The 19,721-nt window shown below is 45.0% G+C and overlaps 1 protein-coding gene across 2 annotated transcripts in view; it reads right to left on the minus strand.

The window, feature by feature from the left end:
• The window catches only part of TGFBR2 (transforming growth factor beta receptor 2), a 149,084-nt gene that overhangs the window by 33,686 nt on the left and 95,677 nt on the right, over positions 1 to 19,721 (minus strand). For both annotated transcript variants that reach the window (XM_069212003.1, XM_069212002.1), the window contains 3 exons: positions 16,649 to 16,705; positions 14,223 to 14,385; positions 10,264 to 10,460 (listed from right to left, as the gene is read on the minus strand). In XM_069212003.1, coding sequence (XP_069068104.1) covers positions 10,264 to 10,460; positions 14,223 to 14,385; positions 16,649 to 16,705 — 417 coding nt within the window. The remainder of the gene's footprint in view (positions 1 to 10,263; positions 10,461 to 14,222; positions 14,386 to 16,648; positions 16,706 to 19,721) is intronic.

Raw genomic sequence — 19,721 nt, forward strand, 5'->3', positions numbered from 1 at the left:
AATATGACAATGACAATACCTCAATGAACAATGGCTTAATGACAATACAGGAAGTGACATCAAGTGACCTTTGGGCATCCCCCATTCCACACCCCATCCCCACAGGCTATATTATTTGCTTACTTCTGACCATTAAGTGACTGAATCTAATAATGCCCGGAAAACTATGGGATTGTTGGGTAGAAATCTTTTATGATCTGTTTTTTATTAAATCAAATAAAGAATTTTGAATGATTTGATTGTGTAAAGATCATAGTGGTAGAGGAAGTGCTATGACTTCCACTTTGACCCCTTGTGGACACCACAGAAGGTGAGATCATCTTTTTTTCACCACTGCCCCTGTTGACGATGATTCAGCAAAATGCCTGGGGTAATGGAAGTGAGAACATCCCCTCAATTACATCCAAGGATTGACCTGTTGTTCCTTTCACCTGCCTCAGATTGGCTGTGGAGAGTTTAAGGGAAGTCCAGCTGTGCATACAGCAGGAGTTAAGTAGGACTTTTCTCTGTCTACAACGGGCCTTATTCTCAAAAGTAAAACTTACATTTTTTGTGAAAGTTTACTACTTTTTCCTATTCACAAGTTATGAGTGAAGTTTTATGTGTAGTATCTCCACACGTGTAAAGACAGGAAAGTCTCTGCATTTGTAAAAATACTACACATAGAACTACATTCATAGTTTGTGAATAGCAAAAGAACAGTAAACTTAGACCAAAAGTGTAAGTTTATCTTTGTGAATAGGGCTTAATGTTTTTCCTACTGTCTTTAGGATGCTTGAGTTCAACAGTTGTAATAGTTGTGCCAGGGGCACCAAATATCAAGCCAGGTTGTATTAGAGCAAGGGGAGGGCGGAGCTGAAGGAATTCCACTCTGAGTTGGTTAATAACTGTGGAATTCTGCAGAGGCCAAGTGGCTCTAAATGCGTCCGATCTCGGAAGCGCTAAGCAGGGTCGAGCCTAACAGGATCTGAATTTTGACCAGGGCCGTAGGCAGCGAAAGCTGTCATTTCAGGTCTGTGCACAGTGAGTGTGCACCGCCACCTAGGAAAAAAAAACGAGGACTTACCTATGTCCTCGTTCACAGGGGGTCGTTGTTGCCAGCAGTCTGGCTGGCTCCCTGAATCATCCGGAACTGCTGGGCCGCAGACGAGCAACTCCACACCGCTGACGTTGGGTGAGTGTGCACTGCAGCCAGGCTATAGGCTACACAGTGCAAAAGCAGACTGTCTGCGCATGCACTGTGTGGCCCATAACTGGGCTGCAGTGCGTACAGGGAGAGCTCCGCTGCGCTGGCGGGGCTAGCGGAGTTTTTGGGCATTCTCTGTTGTCCAAGTGGAGCGCGGAGTGCCCAAAACTCTGTTAGCTCCAACAATGCAGCGCAGCGGAGCTCACTGCCCACACCTAAACAGTGCTCCATAACTAGCACATAGATACGGCTACTGAAACTTGAGTAAGCTAACTGCATGCTTACTTCTAAACATTAGTTTTCACCAAATGCTCTCCAAAATGGCGACAAAAAGCCATTGTTGTCTGCAAAGAAGCAACAGGTGCCGGCACAGACCATTCTTCTGGTGACCTGTCCAGGATTCAAGCCAAGACATCCTAATAAAGCACCAGCTCTTGCTCATGGCTTCAAAATGGATGCTCTCCTATTGCCATAATGGCTTTCTCCCACCAGCGTAATGTCCCTTATCTACATTTTGGTGAAGCGCCTATGAGCAAATCTGATCAACTCAAACCTGCCCCATAGATGCACATTGCAAAAGACGATTAGATGGGATTTCCGGCAACCCACACCTCAGTAATATTTACAGTTGATGTCCAAAAGGGATCCATCATCCTATGCCTTGTGATACTCAATGTGATATCCTCTATGTTAAATGTTGGCCTATTGTACCCAGTTGGCCTGTAAATACAGAAGAAAACCCTGAACCAGGTAGATCATAATGGGCATTTTCCACCTTATATGGTTCTGAACCCGGCAATCTGGGGATTTATAAGCAGAAATCATTGTTTCCACTGATAATCAGATGCCTCTGGCAGCAGGAAGCTATCCGAGAAGTCTCTGAGAATTACTGGAAGATGTGTGAAATTGCCAGGATGCCTGCAGAAATACACTAGATCTAGAAATTACCTAAATACTACTCCCCTCCCGAGATGTGTTCATAAAAGAGCTGAGCAGCAGAAAAAAAACTTCAGTATCCTGAATACTGTACATTTTGTCACCTTGATACATTACCGCCATCAACATATTTGGAAGAAAAGAACTGCTTCAAACATAAAATTCTACTATTTTTCAATACTGCACTTGTGGTCCCAATAACTTGGTTGCACATGTCACCCGGATAATTACTTATTAGGCACCCACTGATGTTTGGTGATCTGTGCTTTTGGGATACGTGAGAGAGGGTATCCTCCTGTAACTCCCTCAATCGTATACTCCTTAAACCTAGAAATTGAAACACCTTTCTTTCTTCTCCATTTCCTTTGCATATGCTCAATAATTTTGCCAGCATTGTGGTAAGACAAATTATTCTGCAACGTGGCCTGCCTACCAGCAGAGTGCAACACTTAAAGATTTTTAGTTCGAGCCCACTAGACAACGCTTGCGTTGTCTGTTGTGAGGCACATTTGGGCTTACCAGGAACATCAATGGGCTTGGAGTCCATTCATTAACACTGGATTGCTTTCCTTGTCAATCTCATTTGCCTGCATCTTATTTGTGTCCCAGTTTTCAATCTTTTCTATGTCCCTCCAATGCAGCATTGCCTGTTTACAATCTCTTTGATTGGCTGGCATCGCCACTACTTTTCAAGCACTACTTATTTCTTTTGTCTGAAGCAATACATTAGAGTTCATGTATTTTCAAGCTGCCTTCCTCATATACATCTCTCCCCCAGCACTATGGGGGTCATTCTGACCTTGGCGGACGGCGGAGGCCGTCCGCCAAGGTACCGCCGTCAGAACACCGCACCGCGGTCGAAAGACCGTGGCGGTGATTCTGACATTTGCCCTGGGCTGGCGGGCGGCCGCCAAAAGACCGCCCGCCAGCCCAGGGCAAATCAACCTTCCCACTAGGATGCCGGCTCAGAATTGAGCCGGCGGAGTGGGAAGGTGCGACGGGTGCAGTTGCACCCGTCGCGTATTTCAGTGTCTGCTGGGCAGACACTGAAATACTTTTTGGGGCCCTCTTACGGGGGCCCCTGCCGTGCCCATGCCATTGGCATGGGCACGGCAGGGGCCCCCAGGGGCCCCGCGGCACCCCCTACCGCCATCCTGTTCATGGCGGGAGAGCCGCCATGAACAGGATGGCGGTAGGGGGTGTCAGAATCCCCATGGCGGCGGAGCGCGCTCCGCCGCCATGGAGGATTCAGACGGGCAGCGGAAAGTCGGCGGTACACCGCCGACTTTCCGTTTCTGGCCGCGGCTGAACCGCCGCGGTCAGAATGCCCAGCGGTGCACCGCCAGCCTGTTGGCGGTGCTACCGCCGACCTCCGCCATGGCGGTAATTACCGCCATGGTCAGAATGACCCCCTATGTGTTTTTCTCTCTTACCCAACTCATATTCCCGACTTCTCCCTCTTGCACTCGCCTGTGTGCCTCTTTACATTGCTCCACCCACGTGCGCCATCACTCTTGTTTCCACCCCAGCCCCAATGTTGCTTTCGTGCCTGCACTCATACCCAGTTTTTTTTTGCGTCCTATTATGCGAGACCTATTGTCTTTGTCAATGCTTCTTTTTAAATCCACCCGCTTTGGAGTGCAGCCCAACAAAGTAGGCCATTCTGTGAACAGAAACCAAGGGAGCCAGAGACCATAACTCCTAGGATTCCCTAAATGAGGTTATGATACGTTAAGTACATTTACATAGCTCTCTGTAGCAGATACATGGCCTCACAGCAATGTCGGGGTTCAGAGACTTTCACGTCCTGGCCTCTAGATTCATTCCAGATTCGAGTCCGACATAAGCACCACAACATGGGTGTCCAATGAAGGACGAAGAGGGGTTGGATCCATGTCAAATATTTAGGATATTCAGATATAATAAATGTGTACAGTATGTTTGAAAGGAAATAATTTACTTTGTGGTTATCCTGAAAATCTGGTAGTGCAGGGGTGTAAAGGTTGCATGGGTGTCCTGGAGTTACCTTGGACACCAGGGCCGGCTTTAGCGCTGGTGGCACCCAGTGCAACAGTCTTTTTTGGCATTTACCACATGATGTCCTTCTCCATGAATTCCCTCGCTACCACCCTCCAGCAGTGCCCCACATCTCTCCACTGCCCCTCTCTGACACAAATTTCATTTTTATAGCCCTACTCATAGGTCAATCACGCTCAGTTCTGTGATCTACATGGCACAAGTTCTGTGCAGCAGGCACATTAACCCACTGCACTACTATGATGAGTCAAAACTGCCACTAGACAACATTCCTATCTCTCACCTGCAGGACCATTAATCATCAGTTATCTTGACATTTTTGTTGTTGCCTGAAAACTGCTGCATGCACAAAGAAGTTCACTTGCCTTTAAAACCATAAGTCATTTTTAAACACTGCGCCTCCCACCAAAGTCAGCGCCAGGTGCTGCTGCACCGGTCGCACCGCCCTAAAGCCGGCCCTGTTGAACACCCCCCACTCCAGTTAAACTTCAGCTCTGCCTTGCACTATGGTGGCCACTAGAAGGTTTGACTACAGGGTCGGCAGGGGGGTGAAGGGCTGAAGCATTGAAGAAGGAAGTAGCATCAGTATGTTCCTATGACGTCAGGGGGCGGACGCCAGTCAGTGCAGTCGAAGCCAATTACCGCGAGTTGTCCCGGGGGCGCGGCGGGGAGCAGCTGGCTGCGATGTTCCGCTCCACGTTAAACACAGACAGGAAACCACATGTCTGATACTGTAATGTTCATTTGTCTTCCTGCCATGGCGACCAAAGGCAAGCGGCCCGAAGGGTCTGCTTTCACTTAAACGGAACACAGATATGGAACATTAAAACAGGAGTGGAAAAGCCTCTGGCTTTCAGAGTGATAGTTTAGGGGCTGCACAGCATATTAGCTCAGTCATTTGATGCATGTGTTTACGTCAAAAAGAGGAACTATGGAAGCGCCCCGTGTGACGTCCGGCGCCCTACATTTACCGAAGAACCTAGGTATGCCCATGTGACTGGAGCCGGTAAGGTGCTCGTGCAAGGTGGCGGGATATAGCGGGTAGTATGGAAACATTGCATAGCCAAATGAAGACTTGAGCAAAATTGAAATTGTGAACTTCCTAAATGTGTGTTTCATGAAAGTTCTAAAAAATTATGCATATGCAATTATGTGTACTTTTCATTCATGGGAGAGTCAGCACAGAACAGTTCTCACCATGAGGTATTTTTTTGCTTGAACCAGTCTCCAGTCACAATCCCACGTGACTTTTTTATTTACAAGAAGTATGCTCTCTCGTGAAGAAAAACTCGCGGATAGTGACACGTCATATTTTGCACTAAAAGTGTCATTTCATAACATTCCAAGAAATGTTGTTAAAAAAATTATAGCTTTAAGCACTCCAGGGTACCCATTCTAAAAACAGCCAGAGTGGCACAGCCTGGGGCATACTTTACACTAACAGAGTGGCACAACCTGGGGTATACTTTACACAAACAGCCAGAGTGGCACAGCCTGGGGCATACTTTCCATAAACTGCCAGAGTGGCACAGCCTGGGGCAATCTTTACACTAACAGTCAGAGTGGCACAACCTGGGGTATACTTTACACTAACAGTCAGAGTGGCACAGCCTGGGGCATACTTTACACAGACAGAGTGGCACAGTCTGGGGCATACTTTACACTAACAGTCAGAGTGGCACAACATGGGGTATACTTTACACAAACAGCCAGAGTGGCACAGCCTGGGGCATACTTTCCATAAACAGCCAGAGTGGCACAGCCTGGGGCAATCTTTACACTAACAGTCAGAGTGGCACAACCTGGGGTATACTTTACACTAACAGTCAGAGTGGCACAGCCTGGGGCATACTTTACACAAACAGCCAGAGTGGCACAGCCTGGGGCATACTTTACACTAACAGCCAGAGTGGCACAGCCTGGGGCATACTTTATACATATCCAGATTGGCACGGCCTGGGGCAACGATTACATAAACAGCCAGAGTGGCACACCCTGGGGCATACTTTACACAAATGAAAAGAGTGGCACAGCCTAGGGCATACTTTACACAAACTGCCAGAGTGGCACAGCCTGTGATATACTTTACACAAACAGCCAGAGTGGCACAACCTGGGGTATACTTTACACTAACAGTCAGAGGCACAGCCTGGGGTATACTTTACACAAACAGCCAGAGTGGCACAGCCTGGGGTATACTTTACACAAACAGCCAGAGTGGCACAGCATGGGGCATACTTTCCATAAACAGTCAGAGTGGCACAACCTGGGGTATACTTTACACTAACAGTCAGAGTGGCACAGCCTGGGGCATACTTTACACAAACAGCCAGAGTGGCACAGCATGGGGTATACTTTCCATAAACAGCCAGAGTGGCACAGCCTGGGGCATGGTTTATAAAAACAAATTGGCACGGGCTGGGGCAACCATTACATAAACAGCCAGAGTGGCACACCCTGGGGTATACTTTACACAAATGGCAAGAGTGGCACAGCCTAGGGCATATTTTACACAAACTGCCAGATTGGCACAGCCTGAGGCATAATTTACATTAACAGCCAGATTGGCACACCCTAGGGAATACTTTACACAAACAGTCAGAGTACCACACTCTGGGACACCCATTACACAAACAACCAGAGGGGCACATCCTGAGGCACACTTTACATAAACAGATTGGCACACTCTGCGGCAACCATTACATAAACAGCTGAAGTGGCACACCCTGGGGCATACTTTACACAAAGTCTGAGTGGCACACTGGGGGGGCATTACATAAACAGCCAGATTGGCACACCCTGAGGCATACTGAATACAAACAGCCAGAGTGGCACACCCTGGGCACAGATTACAAAAAAAATCCAGAGCGGGCGAGGCACTATGATTAGCCTAATAAGGAAAACGTACCCTTGTCCTACCATTCTAGTGGGGACCTAATTAGAAAAAAAGGCGCCATGCTTAGGACAGACCCTATTTTTGCAGTTTTGTCCTGGACAGTGTTCAGTGCTGGAGGGTGAGGTGATGGGGATTCTATGGTGTGTGTGTGGAAGGAGGGTAGGGGGGGTATGAAAGTGGACATCGGGGGACATCTTCCAATGCACCTCAGTCCTAACTCCTTTGAGCTTGCATTCATTCATTAAACGGTCACAAACCAAGATGAGCTCTGTGGACCAAAATAGTGGCTCTCCGCCTAGAGCCATCTTGCATCATCTGGCTGCTCAATACCATGACAATATTTCAAAGGGAGTGAAATTGTTATTTTACAGGGTAAAGATAAAAAATTCAGTTTGATGGGCTACTGTGAAGCAAGATGTGGGCATCTTTTCGTCTGTGGGGTGGTGCTTCTCTGTGCCTTTTCGAGAGAAGGGCTGCGATTGGCTTCTGGGCATGGTAGAAGTGCTGCGATCTCAATTGTCCTCGTGTTTTACAAAATGAAGCCCTCATTACAAGTTTCCCAGTAAACCACCAATCCACAAACAATCAAAATGAAATTACACAAGGTGTGGGGTTACTACAACTGTTATTTCCAACCTCACATTTGAGTGAGGTTTCCCCGTAAAAATAAAGGTCACACAAATCTGGGTTGTACCCTTCAGCAGCTACCAGCAGGATGTTTCTAGGGTGTTATTTTTAATAAAATTACTTTATTTCTCTCCTCCACTTTTTAAACTTTGAGAAGATCACAAAATGTGTGAATATTTCAAACAAAACTTCATCAAGTGTGCACTTGTTAAATCTTACAGCTTTATCCAGGACTAAAATTGATATCTGGCTGGGGATGTGTGCGACTGTGACTGTGTTACACTAATTGAAACTCAGAAGTGATGATGTCTTGACCCAAGGAGTAAGAACCATCACATAGTGGCGACCTTCGGTACGGAATGGCACAAATTTCCAGTTCTCCATTTTCACTGGAATAGGATGGCTGGAAAACGAGACAGGGGTAGGCATGGCCACCACTTTGAATGATTCCATCTTTAAAAAGATATTTCCAAGCCTGGGGTTGAGAGATATTGCAGTGTTTCTGCTTTTTAATTCCAGGATCTGAACACAAAGACCAAAGATTTGATTTTCTAGGTCAGTGGTTCCCAACCTGTGGTCAGGGGACACCTGGGGGTCCACAAAGCCTCATTAGGGGGTCCGCCACTGCGTAGAAAATTAAATAATAATAACAGATGAGGTCCGCAGCTTTTAGAAATGACTCAGTGGGGGTCCCCAGATTCCAATGATGATTCAGTGGGGGTCCCTAGGTTCCAGTAATGATAAAGTGGGGGTCCACAGAAGTCAAAAGGTTGGGAACCACTGTTCTAGGTTATAGCTGATTTACTGCCAGTGAGCTTCTGTAGAGTGCACCACTAGCTGAATGACTGACCTAACATCGACCTGCTTTCTCTTTTTCTTGCACCCTCTATCTGTACCTGAAAGGATGCTGTGCTTGTAAATATGCTGCTCACCGAAGCTATTAATGTTATTTTATTTTTTTATAGAGTGCTCATTTACCAAGGGTTTTTTTGTTACTGAGAGAAGCAAAAAAAATCACCACATGGACAGCTGCCTTCTAAAAAAGCCACATTGTAAGATGATTTCGGACGATAGTAAAAGAAAGGATGTGGAAAAGGGGAGCCTGTTTCACAGGGGAGAAGCTAGGACTAAAGGGGAGCAACCTCCAAGTCCACATTTATTAAATGAATGAATGAATAAATAGATATCTACAGAAAGCATACTTATGCCCAAAGTTTGTTATGGTGCTAGAACTGAAACTGTTTCTCAGTGACACTCAATGGAAAACATGTGTCTTACATGCTTTCTGAAATTCATCGATATTAATATTGATGGAGGTCCAGTGCTCAGGCGCTCCCAAGATAGAGTGCTAGCACAAAGAAGACCCAACCTCCTCGATGAGGCGTTTAAGGTACCGTAACAAGGGACACTGATGATGAGAGTAGTGGAAGGTTGGAAGAGTATCTCGGCAACCAGCTCTGAAGAGAGTTTGGGTCTGTACGATGAAAGGTTTATGTGCCCAACAGAGTGAGTTACATTAAATCTGGATGAGAATTTCCAGCCAGCGGCGGCTACAATCGGCCTGATGAACTCTGTCAGATCTCCTACAGCTGAAGATGACTCAGATTGCCATATTATGACAATTTGCAGCTGGTGGATGAATGAGGCTGGGAAAACCAAACAACATACATTTGTATAATCAAGACAGGAAGCAATCAACGCATTTGACATACAAACTCTACAATGGACAGGAATGACGGTAAGATCGCTTGCAAACTTCTAATCTGATGTCAGCAAGAGGACACATGAAAGTTACCCTGAGGGATCTGAATGAGCAACTTATCTAGCTAACAACCGATGCTCTTTATCTTCCGGGATGATGACAGGCCATCTCCCATGCAGGCGAGCCTCGGATCCAGAGACCACAAGGGTTCCAGTTCAAGCACTACCACTTGCGTTTATAAGGAAGTTACAATTTATCCAAGATAGATGGCAGATAGACAGGAATTAACGCCATCTCGAATTTGTTGGATCTCAGGATTATCTGGTTGTCATCCGCATAGGAAATAACTTTAAACTCAAAGGAATTGATAACTGTAGCAAGTGAGAGTCGATATTACAAAGAGTTGGGGCTAGAAAGGACCCTGAGGGAGCTACGCATTCAACATAAGTAACTGAGCTACTTTGAGGATCATTACAGATTGGCGTCTGTCAGACAGAACAGAGGCAAGCTATTGCCTGGCTTCCCCACATAGATCCACCATCTCAACGTCATGGGTTAAGATTTATGTGTTCGACCATCTGTTTGGGCAATAAGTGACATAATGGGCTGAAGTACTTCTACTACCATCTACCAGTGATTGTAGAAGGGCTGCATTTATGGGTAGACACCATTGCTGTGGCTCAAATATGCAAGCACCTCATCAGCTTCTTTCCACCTTCATATTCCAAGCTGCGAGAACAACTTTCCCAAGACATCTGCCTCAGGAGCATTTGCACAAATGTGGATCGCGCATGTGCCAATGACAACACCCACTGTTACCCTTCTCACTTGACTGCACGCAGAGATACGTTAGCTGGCGTAGTGACGAGCAATGCGTACCTTCGACGTCACTGAAGGTCGGCAGGTCGTTGCATTCGTCTCCTGTGCACGCGCACAGGTATAGCAGCCCGCCAGCAGCCTTCTGCTCCCTCAGCTGACACCGCTCTTCGTCCACGGTGTCCAGGGTGTAATTATACAAGGGCACGCTGGGGTCATGGCACAGTGTTTCCAAGGTCATGCCCTTATCGTCCTTCCTCCTGTGAATGAAAAATAATCATAGACGTCATGTTTAATATGCCGCGAACACATTAAGTGAATAATGTACCTGCTGTCCTAATATCTCTTCTGCTTCCTAGTATACTATACATTTTCCACATACGATTTAATATTTGGAATTTGATCAGTGGTAAGCTGTAAAAAGGTCTGTCCTCTTTTAAATATCACAAAAACATATGCCCTTAAAAACTCCCATTCTTTTGGAATTTTGTAGAATATTATACTATACAATGTGATAATGTATAATTACTTGTAAAATGCACGTGCGTTACGCTTCACCGCGCTGTACAGCGCAATACCCGGAAATGTGTTTATTGACTCCAAAGCACACGCGCAAACAGGATGCATTTCTCTTATGCTGCAGCATAATGTAAACAATGTCAAAAGGAGGGTAACTGCATTGTGCAGACTTCCATTGAGGTGAAGGGTGATTCATATCTTTCTTCTCCATGGGTACCAAGTTTGTTTATTTATTTCTCGTAGAAATGGATTAGCCGTTTTCTTCCACATAAAAAAATACCCATGATTAAAAAATATAAAAATGTGCCTAAAAAATTTATAATCGACCACAAAACAGGTAATAATTTCCTTGTAATTCTTGAAAATGTTAGAAACATTAATAATCAATCACCAAGACACCTCTGAGACCTTTAATAGTAAAAGTATTAGATCTGTGGGCAAAAGGGAGCTTTGCACAGCGTAAAGTTATGAACATCTACTCAGTGCTTAATTTGTAAATAAAAAGGTGCCGGTGCTCAAAGACCTCCTCTTAAACCCGCGGCTGCTGCAATTAAATGTGTGAACATGGAATACTGTGGCGGCGCAATCCTGAAGCCATCTCGGCCTCTTCAATCCATATAAAGTCACTTCCTGCCCCTTCAGCTCACTCTTGCAGCTTTCTACTTTCTCCCTTTGTGACGCTTTTTAGTTTTTCCCTTCATCCATCTTTCCCATATGTGTCTTTTGCTCGCAGCAAATGCTTGAGGCAGAAGAATAAACACCGGCCCTCAAAAATAAGTGCCGGTGCTCAGCACCGGAAACAACAAGCACAAATTAAGCACTGCATCTACTGCAGGAGAGACCCAGATGCAGCCTGCTGCTCTGCATGGATCAGTTTAATGTGAACCTGAAGCATTTCAAACATTACTTGCTTCTGAGACACCAAGACATTAAGTAAAATCTGCAGGTTTGTTGAAGGGAATTGACAATGCAGCAGGAATGATATACTATAATTATGTACATACTGTTTATATTCCACCTATTTATATCTTATTAGATGAAGTCACAGCATCAGGCACTGCCACAAAACTAGATTTGTAGACAGCAGTAAACACCCACATATAGTCCTATGTAACGAGACCACCTCACTGCAGGTCATTACAGATGTCTCCAGTCCGGAACCTTTCACCTACAAATCTTCGACTTCAGGTGTGTCAGTCTAATTGGGTCCATGTGTGCGAGACAGGACTACAACTCCCAGAATGCATTAGGCTATCACACAAAAGTCAAGGACAGGAAAAAGTGTCCATAATGACATGTAGGTAGGTGGTCAACCTAGTTCGATGCTGTCCGAGTAGCGAGCCCACAAGTTGCTAGTGACTATGAAGAACAAGTAAAGAGATCTCTGGGAACAGAAAAGCAGGAAGTGGTTTGGGCAGCAGGTCATTACAGAGCATCTTATCGTATGTTAATAACTCATCTATTTCCCCATCCAGGGGTGTCTGGCATGGAATGAAGGGTTATGTTTAAATGAACTCTTGACTGGTTTAAGGGTAAGTGCTCCTATGTGAGGGCTGCTGCCCACAGATGGAACCCAACAGGCTGTGCCAATACTTGTCCGGAAGTCCTCAGACCCTTCAACCAACCTAAGAATGTAAAGCTTCAAGACTGTAACATCTCCTTCCGGCAGCATAATGGTGGGAGCCCCTTTATCTACAGGGCATCCAAGATCTGGAACTTCCTGCCTCAAACTATCCAAACAGGCCCCTTCGGAAGCCTCCTTTAGGAAAAAGCTAAAAACCTGGTTCTTTACCTCTGCCTTTTAATTTTCTCATTATCTTCACTTGCACCATCTTTGCTGGATTGACTGCCAGCGCTGGGACAGTTCAATGAATTAGCCACGCTCCCTACAAATCTGCTTATTATCATTGTTATTATTATTATTATTATCAAGGGATTGCAATATTGAAACACAGGTACAGGAAGTGTTTCGCCCAGGATCACACAATTTGTTAAAATGGGAAAACGTGTGATTTAAACACCTTGGGCTCCTTGATTCCAAAATATGTGACTTTACTACTTAACCACAGTTTCCCCCAGGCAAGCACTTGGAAGGTTCTTAAAACATGGCGGCCTCTAGGGCAGGGTGAAAACACTATGGGGGTCATTCTGACCCTGGCGGACGGTGACCGCCAGGGTCACCGACCACGGGAGCACCGCCAACAGGCTGGCGGTGCTCCCAAGGGCATTCTGACCGCGGCGGTTCAGCCATGGCCAGAAAGGGTAAACCGGCGGTCTCCTGCCGGTTTACCACTGCCCTACAGAAGCCTCCATGGCTGCGGAGCGCGCTCCGCAGCCATGGGGATTCTGACACCCCCTACCGCCATCCTGTTCCTGGCGGGTCTCCCGCCAGGAACAGGATGGCGGTAGGGGGTGCCGCGGGGCCCCTGGGGGCCCCTGCAGTGCCCATGCCAATGGCATGGGCACTGCAGGGGCCCCCGTAAGAGGGCCCCACTGTGTATTTCAGTGTCTGCAATGCAGACACTGAAATACGCGACGGGTGCAAACTGCACCCTTCGCACATACCCACTCCGCCGGCTCCATTCGGAGCCGGCTTCCTCGTGGGGAGGGGTTTCCCCCTGGGCTGGCGGGCGGCCTCCTGGCGGTCGCCCGCCAGCCCAGCGGGAAAGCCTGAATGGCCTCCGCGGTCTTTCGACCGCGGAGCGGCCATATGGCGGTTCCCGCCAGGCGGGCGGCGACCGCCGCCCGCCGGCCTCGGAATCAGGCCCTATAACACTTAGAGGCAGATTTAAGACAAGTGGCACTGTATCCAGTGCATCTCCACTTTCCTTGCGCCCCTTAGCTCCTCCCTACCGCCACTATGAGTGCACAGTATTTAAAATACGGCGCACCATGGCACAGGGTAAGGTGCAATATTGTCAGAATTTTTGATGCTATTTATGTACTGTTCAGGGTTAGCACCATCTTTTAGATTCATTTGTTTCCATATTGTCACCCCCCTAACGGGGGAACGCACTCCCCTTGCATACATTATGCCTGGCACAGGCATAATGTGGCACAAGGGGTTAAAAAGTGGCACAATGCATGCATTGCACCACTTTGTAAATATTAGCATAAAAAAATGACGCTTATGTGGCGCAAGGGGGCTCTAGGCCCTCTTAAATCTTGGCTTTAACATTTTGTGTGAGGTGTCGAGATGATGAAACAATTGTTTTTTTCTAGAGACAAGTTGGCCCAGACAGTGGTTAGCATTTGAACCTGATAAAACCAAATGAGCCCTGCTTCATTCTGACATCATTAGAGCACCACTGAATTTGAGAACAAAGTCTGTTATTTATAGTTTATGGAAATAACAAAAGTGTAACGGAGGACAAATAACTTATTCTAGTATAGTTTGAATTGTAACAATAACGTATCTGCAAATAAACTAATACAGCACTTAGAAATAGCTGATTGGATGGCTGATTCTCTCCCATGGTGTGCGGAAAACAAAGATGTCTCACCATACAGCAACGCAGACTTCGTGGGGCTCCACACAGATGGAGGTGATTTCACAGGTACTGTTGCAGCGGCCTTCGTTTTTGCAGGTAGATTCTCTCACATCACAAAACTTGCACAGCTGCCGGAGAGCTATCGATCCGTCAGGGTTGGATTGTCTGAAAGTCTCTATAATGACACAGACAGAAAGAAGGTCTCAGAATGAACAGTTTATTGTATGACATTTTATCAGCTTCTCGCTTAACTCTTTTATGCTATATTTCTCTTAGATAGCTTGCTGTCCTTAGTCTGTTCTGTGAAGATTTGGTCAATGCAGATGTCCTTCTTCTATTATTAAAGGGAAATTATTTCCTTTTTAAGACATGCTTGAGACTGCTTTAGCTAAAGACTGCTTAGCTCTCTGCAGGGAGCCCAAGTCATTACAAAAAATTAAGAGCATACAGAGAGAGCCATTGGGTAATCCTCTTTGTTGATGAGCATCTTTAAGCTCAGCAGTTGATTGGTCAGGCACGCAAAGAGTACTGTCCTTGGTGTAATCTCTCTGCGGGCTTTTAAACATGACCATGTCACACCCGTCGCTTTCATTGGTTCGTGGGCTTGCCTTTTAAAATTCGCTTGATTTCATTAGTGAAAGGCATGCACACGTCATGCCTTTTCCGGTGTTTAGCACTCCTCGAGCGCACCGATAAACTACTGAAAACATACGAGGGTCTGTGTTTTCCGTATGGTTTCTGGACTACTTTTTCTCTTTATTTCGAAATCAGCGCGATCTCGCTGGGCAGTAGTCGAGCACTTTGTATGACATCAACCTACATGGATAATTGCACTTTTGCTGGTTACATGGATAATTGCACTTTTGCTGATACGTTTCACTGCAAACAAACTTCTGTTTCCCTTTGTGTGTGTGCTTTGCGCTCATGGCGGCCGTCGGCTCACTTATGGGAAACAGTTTTACTTTTCATTTTCAATTCTTTTGTTTCCTTTAGTGTGTCTGCTTCGCGTTCATCGCAGCCCTCGGCTCGCTTATGTCAACTGTTTTACTTTTCATTTTCAGTTTATGTGGCAAGAAAAGTCCAGTTAGGAGTTGACAACGCTAATAGCTTTAACTCGTGTAAACGCGAAACCCACTGCATAGTAAATGCTTGTTTTTCCATTGCAGTGCATTAGCAGTGAAATGTCCATGCACTGCAATGGAGATAACGTGTTACACAGTTTTCTGTGCCTTGAAAAGGGTCAATTTGGACATGCATCATGGGCTTCATAAGGAATGATTGTCTTTTCCTTAGAGGGTTAATGGTGCCAAAATGATTATCTCTGGTCGGTTTAACTGTTGTAATAGTCTGTATCTGGGATTCTGCGAGACACTGCTGTAGGAGCTATATGGAATGCAAAACTAAGTCTGCTCCTCCAGGGCGAGAGGAGAAAGTATATTGGTCCAAACATGCCGAGCTAACATTGGCATCCAATGGAAACACAGGGCCTGATTTATTATTTGGCAGATGGCCTGTTGTTACGGCGGGCGGTTGAGTAAATTAGTTTGTCCCAATGGCAGTGGATTGTCCACCAAATTTATAAATGATAGCCAAGCAGGTGGTCATTTATAATCGATTGGCAAAAACTGCTGCCATGGTGGTCCTGCCAATGGATGTCGCTGTGGTTTCAAGGCTGCGCAGCCCTGCACCAAACAGTTTTCTTTTGTAATTTCAAAAACAAAATCCCAAAAGGTATTTTCTTTTAAAAAAAAAAAAATGTAATGCTCCCCTCACCATGGGAGTCATCTCACATGCAGAGGGGAGCATTATTAGCATCTTACTGTCCCTAACCACCAGGGTTTGTTTTGCAGTGATGGATGGTAAAAAAAAAACATGGCTATATGCCCCCCATTCCTGATTGGGTGGGCAGACACATAGCCCTTTCGCTGATGGCCCTTAGTCCGTTTGGATGCCTGAGAGGTTTGGCTATGGTGGTGATGGAGTAGTCACAGCTGTAGCCAAACCTATGGCCTGGCCACATTTAAATTGGGCGGGCAGGCCATTACGATGGCGGTAAGGATACTCCACCTGCCGGCCACATTTAAAGTTGGGTGGAACTTCAGTATGTAGATGGCCCAGATCACTCCATCTCCGCCACCTACATACACCTCCGATTGCCCGATGGAGTAAAGGCTGTCTGAAGTTTGGCCATGTTTCCACTGTCCGTCATTGCCAAGAAAAACCTGCCACTAATGGGCAGTGAAAACTACCAAATGACCCCCAACACTACGGGAGAAATCGTCCATGGCAAGGCTGTTGTTGTTTATTTTTATTTTCAAAAAGAAAATCCAGCGTTGGGATCTGTTCAACTATATTCGGGTTAGGCACCTGATATGCAACCACATTGGATGTCCAAAAATTACTTGAAATGAGTCCTAGAATATGTATTCAAATCTTACCTAAGGAAGGTACCTTCCAGCCAATTTCCTGTCCTGCTTCTTGGTGGTGGTCTGGATCTAAGTACATAATGGCTACAGTCAGTACAATACTTTTTAATAAATCAGTAAACCCACAAAATCCTGCAGTGAATTACAACTAGATCCCGATGAGAACCAAAGTACACGGTTGCGAACATCTCTTGCATCTAAGTTCACTATCATAAGATCAACTAGGCACTTTTTACATAGAAGCGGGGTTTGGGGCAAACTGGGACCTATTTACAAAGGCATTTTGGAGTACGTAAAGAAGTAATCCTGTCGTTCAATTTTACATATTCATACATGGCATTTCAGAACTGGTCCCTAAACATTTAAAATGGAATAAAATGTGAACATTTAGGCAATATTTATATACAGTCAGTGAAAACAGAAGGGACTCTGCGTTCTTTGCACTTTTACTTATAGAGATTTGGATATATCAGGAGTAATTAAATGCAAGAGTATGTACAGAATACTCCTGTGATGCTACTTCACATAGCTATGAATGCTTTAGTGAATCAGCCCCTGTGTATAGTTTACATATCAGCTGTTAAAACTGTTTAGATTAACACAACATGAGCTTTAAAACATTTTCTAAATTTGGTCAAATTTAATTTTGTCTTGGAGCATTTGTATAAAACAAGCATTAACTCCAGTTTAGTTAGAATAATTTCATATATAACTAGCTTTGGCAAAGCCAGTAGGTCTCCCCTTTCAGAACGAGTGGATTTGCCAGTGGTTTTGAGCTCTTCGGTACAGCCTAGCTAAAGAAGAAGAGAAAAGCCTCTGATGTGGTCGGCCATGTTATTTTGTAGGCACACGCATCACTCATTCGCACACAAACAAAGTAACATAGTCATTTTTTTTCTTTGTAGTTACTGATTCAAGTTAGATTGGTAAATAAAAAGAAAAAAGTAGCAGCAAAAAGGTGTTTTAAAAGTGGTTGGAGGGATGGAAAGAAGTAAGACAGAGAGGCGTGGGGAAGCAACAGAGTCCATCAGATCAGTTCACATGTTTAGCTTTAGTTAAGGTTCCATGTGGTTAGTGACGAAAGTGACAAAACATTTCAGGTTAGACAGGGGGCAGCTTTGATGAACTCAGCATTTTTGTGGACTGTTAGAAACATCACACTATCTATCACAGATAACAGACTGCAGGTAGATCATGAAGCGGAAATGAGCGAACTAAAATGGAGACTATTATGGTGTTCACAATACTAATTTTCAATAAAAATGTACTTTTATCCATTTTTTAATGTATACTTTTTATGTAGAATTAAAAGTAACACAGCTCAAGCAGGGATGCCCTCTTTAAGAATCCCAAGCAGAGAAACATATACAAAAAATAATGCACAGGTGCAACTCACTCTTACACCACAATCAATAATTTCTCACCACAAGAAACTCTAGACTTCGTCTTAATTTGAACCTCACCCTTTCCATATATATACCTAAAGGGGAAAATAAGTGAGCAAAAAGGAAACGGTATATCCAGAGTAAATCAAGCCTAAACTTGCCCACATCTACCCATCGGTGCAAATCTGTTCCACCCAACCTGGGGTCGGTAGCCAGGGTGAAACTACTTTAAAAGTTAAAAGCGTAGGGGCTGGTTTTTTAGCAAGAGTGAACAAATGCCGAATTTTACTGCCCGCATTGCGAGGTAAGACCTGGTGGTAACCGGCAGTGAAAATGACAAAATGACCTCAACGCAATGGGAGAAATCTCTCATGGAGAGGGGGCCATTGTTTTTTTTTTTCAGAAAGAAAATCCTGCATTGGGATCTTCTTTTTGAAAAAAAAAAAAAATACAATAAAAGTTTGATATACAGGGAGTGCAGAATTATTAGGCAAGTTGTATTTTTGAGGATTAATTTTATTATTGAACAACAACCATGTTCTCAATGAACCCAAAAAACTCATTAATATCAAAGCTGAATATTTTTGGAAGTAGTTTTTAGTTTGTTTTTAGTTTTAGCTATGTTAGGGGGATATCTGTGTGTGCAGGTGACTATTACTGTGCATAATTATTAGGCAACTTAACAAAAAACAAATATATACCCATTTCAATTATTTATTATTACCAGTGAAACCAATATAACATCTCAACATTCACAAATATACATGTCTGACATTCAAAAACAAAACAAAAACAAATCAGTGACCAATATAGCCACCTTTCTTTGCAAGGACACTCAAAAGCCTGCCATCCATGGATTCTGTCAGTGTTTTGATCTGTTCACCATCAACATTGCGTGCAGCAGCAACCACAGCCTCCCAGACACTGTTCAGAGAGGTGTACTGTTTTCCCTCCTTGTAAATCTCACATTTGATGATGGACCACAGGTTCTCAATGGGGTTCAGATCAGGTGAACAAGGAGGCCATGTCATTAGATTTCCTTCTTTTATACCCTTTCTTGCCAGCCACGCTGTGGAGTACTTGGACGCGTGTGATGGAGCATTGTCCTGCATGAAAATCATGTTTTTCTTGAAGGATGCAGACTTCTTCCTGTACCACTGCTTGAAGAAGGTGTCTACCAGGAACTGGCAGTAGGACTGGGAGTTGAGCTTGACTCCATCCTCAACCCGAAAAGGCCCCACAAGCTCATCTTTGATGATACCAGCCCAAACCAGTACTCCACCTCCACCTTGCTGGCGTCTGAGTCGGACTGGAGCTCTCTGCCCTTTACCAATCCAGCCACGGGCCCATCCATCTGGCCCATCAAGACTCACTCTCATTTCATCAGTCCATAAAACCTTAGAAAATCAGTCTTGAGATATTTCTTGGCCCAGTCTTGACGTTTCAGCTTGTGTGTCTTGTTCAGTGGTGGTCGTCTTTCAGCCTTTCTTACCTTGGCCATGTCTCTGAGTATTGCACACCTTGTGCTTTTGGGCACTCCAGTGATGTTGCAGCTCTGAAATATGGCCAAACTGGTGGCAAGTGGCATCGTGGCAGCTGCACGCTTGACTTTTCTCAGTTCATGGGCAGTTATTTTGCGCCTTGGTTTTTCCACACGCTTCTTGCGACCCTGTTGACTATTTTGAATGAAACGCTTGATT

The sequence above is a fragment of the Pleurodeles waltl genome, chromosome 10 (genome assembly GCF_031143425.1).
Source record: "Pleurodeles waltl isolate 20211129_DDA chromosome 10, aPleWal1.hap1.20221129, whole genome shotgun sequence".
In the NCBI taxonomy this organism is placed as follows: Eukaryota; Metazoa; Chordata; class Amphibia; order Caudata; family Salamandridae; genus Pleurodeles; species Pleurodeles waltl.